This window comes from Babylonia areolata, chromosome 33, assembly GCF_041734735.1.
Source record: "Babylonia areolata isolate BAREFJ2019XMU chromosome 33, ASM4173473v1, whole genome shotgun sequence".
Taxonomy (NCBI): domain Eukaryota; kingdom Metazoa; phylum Mollusca; class Gastropoda; order Neogastropoda; family Buccinidae; genus Babylonia; species Babylonia areolata.
In genome coordinates, this window is record NC_134908.1 from 5,940,168 (window position 1) to 5,948,954 (window position 8,787).

The 8,787-nt window shown below is 52.1% G+C and overlaps 1 protein-coding gene across 1 annotated transcript in view; it reads left to right on the forward strand.

Annotated features, from left to right (window-relative positions):
* The window catches only part of LOC143277211 (uncharacterized), an 8,095-nt gene extending 3,321 nt beyond the window's left edge, over positions 1-4,774 (forward strand). Inside the window, exon 3 of the mRNA XM_076581997.1 lies at positions 4,030-4,774. Coding sequence (XP_076438112.1) covers positions 4,030-4,659 — 630 coding nt within the window. The 3' untranslated portion in view covers positions 4,660-4,774. The remainder of the gene's footprint in view (positions 1-4,029) is intronic.
* Positions 4,775-8,787: the final 4,013 nt, after the last annotated feature.

Below are 8,787 nucleotides of genomic sequence, written 5' to 3' on the forward strand. Positions count from 1 at the left end.
CTGTAGTGTAGCGACGCGCTCTCCCCGGGGAGAGCAGCCCGAATTTCACACAGAGAAATCTGTTGTGATAAAAAGGAATACAAATACAAATACAAATACCATTATTATTCGTCTTCTTCTTCTTCGTTCGTGGGCTGCAACTGCCACGTTCCACTCGTATGTACACGAGTGGGCTTTTCACGTGTATGACCGTTTTCACCCCGCCATTTAGGCAGCCATACTCCGTTTTCGGGGGCGTGCGTGCTGGTTATGTTCTTGTTTCCATGACCTACCGAACGCTGACATGAATTACAGGATCTTTAACGTGCGTATTTGATCTTCTGCTTGCTGGTATACACACGAAGGGGGTTCAGGCACAAAAGCAGGTCTGCACATGTGTTGACTGACCTGGGAGATGGGAAAAATCTCCACCCTTTACCCACCACCAGGCGCCGTTTACCGAGATTCGAACCCGGGACCCTCAGATTGAAAGTCCAACGCTTTAATTAACCACTCGGCTATTGCGCCCGTCATGCAGGTGATGATGATGATGATGGATGAGTGAATGGATGAGTGAGTAAATAACCAAGCAACTAAGTGCTATGTAACTAACGAAGGAAGGAGAGAAGGAAGGAAGGAAGGAAGGAAGGAAGGAAGGAAGGAAGGAAGGAAGGAAGGAAGGAAGGAAGGAGGGAGGGAGGAAGGAAGGAAGGAAGGGACTAGGAAGGAAGGAAGGAAGGAAGGAAGGGACTAGGAAGGAGGGAAGGAAGAAAGGAAGGAAGGAAGGAGGGAGGGAAGGAAGGAAGGAAGGAAGGAAGGGACTAGGAAGGAAGGAAGGAAGGAAGGAAGGAAGGAAGGAAGGAAGGAAGGAAGGGACTAGGAAGGAAGGAAGGAAGGAAGGAAGAAAGGAAGGAAGGAAGGAAGGAAGGAAAGAAGGAAGGAAGGAAGGAAGGAAGGAAGGAAGGAAGGAAGGAAGGAACTAACTAACCAACAAACTGACTGGCTGACTAACGAATTAACGAACTAAGTAGTAAATAAAGGAATAGATAACTACTACTGCTACTACTACTACTACTACTACTACTACTACTGCGGCTGCTACTACTACTGTTGCTGCTGCTAATGATAACGACGATGATGATGTTGATGATGATGATGATGATGATTGATGATACTACTATTACTAATGATAATGACATAATATACTAATACTAGCAAAATTAATACGAGTAATGCTAATACTATAGTAATGCTGATACTAATACTTTTTTGTATGATTGTAAATTCGTGTTCGACTATGACCATCAGAACAGCAGAGGAGGTAACTGCTGTCCCGACAATCTGGGCAAGAATTTGATAATAACGGAAAATGTCTTGCCCAAGTTACATCCCCACTCTCTCGGCCAAGAGGGTTTTAGGACAGTCGGCGTTGGGGATGGTTCCCAAAGGCCAACTAGCCCTCAAGGCTACAGCACTAAGAGCCAGTGCAATCTTGCCTCCTAATAATGATAATGATAATGATAACACTAGTACTACTACTACTTCTACTGATGACGATGACGTTGACGATGATTATGACGAAGACAATGTTGATGATATTTGTATTTCTATTTTTTTGTCACAACAAATTTCTCTGTGTGAAATTCGGGCTGCTTTCCCCAGGGAGAGTGTGTCGCTACACTGACAGCGCCACCCATTAAAATTTTTTTTTTTTCCTGAGTGCAGTTTTTTTTATTTATTTATTTGTTTTTCCTATCGAAGTGGATTTTTCTACAGAATTTTGCCAGGGACAACCCTTTCGTTGCCGTGGGTTCTTTTTCGTGCGCTAAGTTTATCGTTTCATCCGAATGACTAGCGTCCAGACAACTACTTCAGGTCTAGTGGAGGGGGAGAAAATATTGGCGACTGTACCGTGATTCGAACCAGCGCGCTCAGATTCTCTCGCTTCCTAGGCGGACGTGTTACCTGTAGGCCATCACTCCACTATTTGTTTTGGGTGTACTGTTGTTGTTGTTGATGATGTTGACAATGATGATGATGATGATGATGATGATGATGAAGAAGAAGATGATGATGATGATGATGATGATGATGATGAAGAAGATGATGATGATGATGATGAAGAAGAAGAAGAAGAAGAAGAAGGGGGAGGAGTAGTAGAAGGAGAAGAAGAAGAAGAGGAGGAGAAGAAGAGGAGGAGAAGAAGAAGAACTACTACTACTACAACTACTACAATAATATTAACAGCAGTATGGTTAGAGGGCTGGGTTCTCACCAGAGTTCACAAGAAGGCGAATCAGGGATTGACGAATTAGAGACGACACAGACCCTTTCTTTCTTTCTTTCACATTTACTCTGATTTCTTTCTGTACCCCCCACTCCCCCCACCCCCGGCCCTTCCTCCCACCATCCCCACCATCCCCACCATCCCCACCACCCCCACCATCCCCACCATCCCCACCATCCCCACCATCCCCACCATCCCCACCATCCCCGCCATCCCCACCATCCCCACCATCCCCGCCATCCCCACCATCCCCACCATCCCCACCATCCCCGCCATCCCCACCATCCCCACCATCCCCACCATCCCCACCATCCCCACCACCCCCACCATCCCCACCACCCCACCATCCCCACCATCCCCACCATCCCCACCACCCCCACCATCCCCACCAACCCCCACCACCCCCACCACCCCCACCATCACCACCATCCCCACCACCCCCACCATCCCCCACCATCACCACCATCCCCACCATCCCCACCATCCCCACCACCCCCACCACCCCCACCATCCCCACCATCCCAACCATCCCCACCATCCCCACCACCCCCACCATCCCCACCATCCCAACCACCCCCACCATCACCACCATTCCCACCAACCCCCACCATCCCCACCATCCCCACCATCCCCACCATCACCACCATCACCACCATCCCCACCACCCCCACCATCCCCACCATCCCCACCAACCCCACCATCCCCACCATCCCCACCATCCCCACCAACCCCACCATCCCCACCATCCCCACCATCACCACCACCCCCACCATCCCCACCACCCCCACCATCCCCACCAACCCCCACCAACCCCACCAACCCCCACCACCCCCACCATCCCCCACCATCCCCACCATCCCCACCATCCCAACCACCCCCACCACCCCCACCATCCCCACCATCCCAACCACCCCCACCATCCCCACCACCACCCCCACCCCCCCACCATCCCCACCAACCCCCACCATCCCCACCATCCCAACCACCCCCACCCCCCCACCATCCCCACCATCCCCACCAACCCCACCACCCCCACCATCCCCACCATCCCCACCATCCCAACCACCCCCACCACCCCCACCATCCCCCACCACCCCCACCATCCCATCCACCCCCACCACCCCCACCATCCCCCACCATCACCACCATCCCCACCACCCCCACCATCACCACCATCCCCACCACCCCCACCACCCCCACCATCACCACCATCCCCACCATCCCCCACCACCCCCACCACCCCCACCATCCCCACCATCACCACCATCCCCACCACCCCCACCATCCCCACCACCCCCACCACCCCCACCACCCCCACCATCACCACCATCCCCACCAACCCCACCATCCCCAACAACCCCACCATCCCCACCACCCCCACCATCCCCACCATCCCCACCATCCCAACCACCCCCACCATCCCCACCATCCCCCACCATCCCCACCATCCCCACCACCCCCACCATCCCCACCATCCCTACCAACCCCACCATCCCCAACAACCCCACCACCACCACCATCCCTACCAACCCCACCATCCCCAACAACCCCACCACCACCACCACCGCCACCACCCCCACCATCCCCACCATCCCCCACCATCCCCACCATCCCCACCACCCCCACCATCCCCACCATCCCTACCAACCCCACCATCCCCAACAACCCCACCACCACCACCATCCCTACCAACCCCACCATCCCCAACAACCCCACCACCACCACCACCGCCACACACACACCCGGCCCTTTCTCCCACACAGGTCAGCCTGACCCAGCTGGAGAAGGAGAAGTCGGAGCACGTGAGCACCATCAAGGAGAAGTCCAAGGAGATCCACTGGCTCCAGAAGGAGCTGAACGCCATCAGGCACCAGCTGCACAAGCTGCGCAAGATCGTCCTCAACTACAACGAGTCCCACTCCAGCAAGTTCCACCTGGACGATGTGGAACTCCCCAGGGAAGCCACCACCATGGACGGAGGAGCTCCGCCGAGAGGAGGAGGAGGAGGAGGAGGAGCAGGAGGAGGAGGAGGAGGAGCAGGAGCTACAGGAACAAACATCAGCAGGGAACGTACCTACGTGGAAGGCGACCAACTCGACTACTTCTCCACTCCGGGCGAAGAGATCGCTCTGTGGAAGCTCCGCGCCAAGCAGCACGTGCCTGACCCTAGAGGTCGAGGGTCCCTCCGCACGGGCATCGCGCAGTGCTTGCGCTGCCAGCAGCTGTTTAAGCCTAACGAGAACACCGCCATGGCGTGCCGCTACCACAAGAAGGGTCGGGAGATCCGGGAACAGTACGACAACACAGGGAGGCTGTCCAAGGTGGTGTACAAGTGGGCGTGTTGTAAAAGAGGGTTAGACGTTGCTGGGTGTACTTACGGGTATCACATCTGAACTCCTTGCTATGCCGGAAGAGGGGTTTGGGTTTTTCCTGGGTAGGCTATCATACCTATCTATTGAGACGGCTTGCGATAGCGCTGGGTTGTACCTGCTGAACAATCTGAACAATTGCTGGAACAGGGCGGGGGGGGGGGGGGTTGGGTGTGCCGGGGTGTACCTGCTGTAGTACGGGGACTGGACATGGTTGGGTGTGCCTGCAGGTATCACATCTGAACTCCTTTTTTTTTGTTTGCTGGAAGAGAAGAGGTGTTTTTTTTGTGTGTGTGATTATTTGGCGGGTTATCATTTCTGAACACTTGCTGAAAGGCATGACTGGGTGGAGCTACAGCGATCATATCTGAACCTTTGTTGCAAAAGGTGTTAGGATGTGCCTGAGTGTACTTACAGGTGTTAGGATGTGGCTGAGGGTACATACAGGTGTTAGGATGTGCCTGAGGGTACGTACAGGTGTTAGGATGTGCCTGAGGGTACATACAGGTGTTAGGATGTGCCTGAGGGTAGTTACAGGTGTTAAGATGTGCCTGAGGGTACATACAGGTGTTAGGATGTGCCTGAGGGTACATACAGGTGTTAGGATGTGCCCGAGGGTGCATACAGGTGTTAGGATGTGCCTGAGGGTACATACAGGTGTTAGGATGTGCCTGAGGGTACATACAGGTGTTAGGATGTGCCTGAGGGTACATACAGGTGTTAGGATGTGCCTGAGGGTACATACAGGTGTTAGGATGTGCCTGAGGGTGCATACAGGTGTTAGGATGTGGCTGGGTGTACTTACAGGTGTTAGGATGTGCCTGAGTGTACTTACAGGTGTTAGGATGTGTCTGAGGGTACATACAGGTGTTAGGATGTGCCTGAGGGTACATACAGGTGTTAGGATGTGCCTGAGGGTACTTACAGGTGTCAGGATGTGCCTGAGGGTACTTACAGGTGTCAGGATGTGCCTGGGTGTACGTATGGGTACCACAGCTGAACTCCTCTTTGTTGGAAGAGAATAGGGGTTTTCTTGGGGGGGGGGGGGAGGGGGGGTGTGTGCCTGGGTGATTTATCATGTCTGAACTCTTGCTGTTAGAGGGGTTTGAATGTGCCGGGGTGTACCCAAGGCTGTCATATCTGATCCGTTGCTGTTAGAGGGGTTTGGGTATTTCAGGGTGTACCTAAGGCTATCATATCTGAACCGTTGCTGTTAGAGGGGTTTGGATATTTCAGGGTGTACCTAAGGCTGTCATATCTGAACCGTTGCTGTTAGAGGGGTTTGGATATGTCAGGGTGTACCCAAGGCTGTCATATCTGAACCGTTGCTGTTAGAGGGGTTTGGGTATTTCAGGGTGTACCTAAGGCTATCATATCTGAACCGTTGCTGTTAGAGGGGTTTGAATGTGCCGGGGTGTACCCAAGGCTGTCATATCTGAACCGTTGCTGTTAGAGGGGATTGGATATTTCAGGGTGTGCCTAAGGCTGTCATATCTGAACCGTTGCTGTTAGAGGGGATTGGATACTTTAGGGTGTGCCTAAGGCTGTCATATCTGAACCGTTGCTGTTAGAGGGGTTTGGATATGTCAGGGTGTACCCAAGGCTGTCATATCTGAACCGTTGCGGTTAGAGGAGTTTGGATATGTCAGGGTGTACCTAAGGCTATCATATCTGAACCGTTGCTGGAGGAGTGGTTTGGCTATGTCGGGGAAGGTTATCATATCTGAAGACTTGTAACAAGAGGACTTTGGGTGAACCTGGGTGTGCCTATGGATATCCTGTCTGACCCCTTTCCGCGAGAGGGGGTTGATTGTGCCTTGTGTACTTGCGGGTATCACATCTGAACCCATTTTTGCTGGAAGAGAAGAGGGTTTTTTGAGTGTGCCTGGGTGGTTTATTACATTCTAACTCTTGCTGTAAGTTGGGTTTGGATGTGCCAAGGAGTACCTATAGATATCATATCTGAACCGTTGGTAGAAGAGGGGTTTGGGTGTACCTTGGTGTAGCTACCGCTGTCACATCTGAACCCTTCATGGAAGAGGGGTTTGAGTGTGTCTGGGTGTGCCTATGGGTATCCTTTCTGGAACTTTGCTGCAAGAAGAGTTTGGTTGTGGTGGGGTGCACTTACAGCTATTATGTCTGAACTCTTGATGCGAGAGTTGTTTGGATGGAGCCGCAGTGTATCTGCTGCTAGAGGGGTTTTGACGTTACAGTTATCACATCTGAATGTTTGCTGCAAGAGGGGTTTGGATGTGTCGGGGAATATAATCATATTTGAACCCTTACTACAAAAGGGGTTCGGGTGTTCCTGGATATGTTATCATATCTATTTATTAAGGCGTCTTGCCATAGCACATATTCTCGAAGCTTCTCGGTTTGGATGTGCCTGGGGAATACCTTCGGCTATCATATCTGAATCCTTGGTGCAAGAGGTGTTTGGATAATGCAGGAGTGTCATTCATCATTCATTATGCCCATCGCTCCTGGTGGAGCATAGGCCATCGACGACCCCTCGCCATCGCACTCTGTTCTTGGCTGTTCTGGCCATTCCAGTCCAGTTGGTCCCTTGCTGCTTCAGCTCTGCTTCGGTATCTCGCCTCCAGCTGTTGCGAGGCCGGCCTCTCTTCCTCTTTCCCTGCGGGTTCCAGGTCAGGGCTTGGCGTGTGATGCTGGACGCTGGCTTCCTGAGGGTGTGTCCGATCCAGCCCCACTTCCTCCGCAGTATATGCTTGGCCACTGGTTCCTGTCCCGCTCGCTCCCACAGATCTTCGTTTTGGATCTTCTAATGCAGGAGTGTATGTGCTGTAAAAGGGTTTGACGTTCCTCGGTGTCCTTACAGTGATCACATCTGAACAATTGCTGGAAGAGAGGTTTGGTTTGGAAATACTGGGGTAAGGTATCACTTCTGAACTCTTGCTGCAAGAGGGGTTTTGATGTGCCTGGGTGTGTCTACGACTATCATACCTGAGGCCTTGTTGCAAAGAGGGGTTTGGATGTGCCGAGGAATACCCACGGCTATATCAGGATCCTTGCTGCGAGAGGGGTTTGGATTTGCCACACGGGTGCTGATGTTTATCCCCTCTGAACACTCGTCTGTGTGTAACTGGTGGGGAGGGCGGGGTGGGGGGGCGGGGGGGGGGGGGGGGTGAGGAGGAGGAGGAGAACTAGAGGAGGAGGAGAATGGGGAGGGAGGGGGAGGGCGGATAGGAGTGGTGGTGGTGGTGGTGGAAAATCTCAACACCTGAAATGAATGGTGTAAAGAGGCGGTCCTGTGTGCTAGCTGTCAAGATGTTTTGAGTTTTCGAACCTGCAGTACCAAAGAATCCTCCCCACCACCCGTCCCACCACTCCTCTCTTCCCTCTCACCCCTCCGCTGCACTACACCTCAAACTGAGGTCTGGATACTAGTCTTTCGTCTATATTGGTGATGATTGGAGGTTTTGTTTTCTGCGCGGGATATTTGCGCACATGTAGGCGTCTGCGACAGTGAAGGTGGTTGGCTCAATATTGCCAGGTCTTGCTCGGGGATCCATTTCGACAGAAAAAAAAATGTATAAAGAAATATTGAATCTTGGTGGTTCAACATTCTGGTGACGCCTCTTTCCTTGGAAAGATAAGACAGTCCGAGTTTCACAGAGGAAGTCTTAACTCACTCAGTACGGCCAGTCCTCTCTTCTCCTCTACACAGACCCTCGGATGTCCAGTGGGTGTCTGAATGACCCAACATTTAGCTTCCATCGTCAGAATTGTGGTATTCTTTGTCAACATTCACCTCTTCAGTATAAGAGCCTTCCGCTTGCAATATTTTGATGGTGGTAATTGGGGTGAAACGCTGTTAACGTCGTCTCTTTCGCCGTTCGTATGGAGAGAGTTAACACATTCCTGACTCTTTGTGGTAACACAGTTTGTGACTCCTGTTATCATTCATTTAGTTGACTCCCCTCTCTACTTAAAACTTACCCGACTCTTTGTGGTAACGCATTTTGTAAGTCAATGTATCATACGTTTAGTTACTTCCCCCTACCTGAATATTTCTGACTCTTGTGGCAACGCATTTTGTGAGTCATGTTATCACCCATTTTGTTAGTTACTGCCCCTACTTAACTCACTCAGTACGGCCAGTCCTCTACACAGACCCCTCGGATGTCCAGT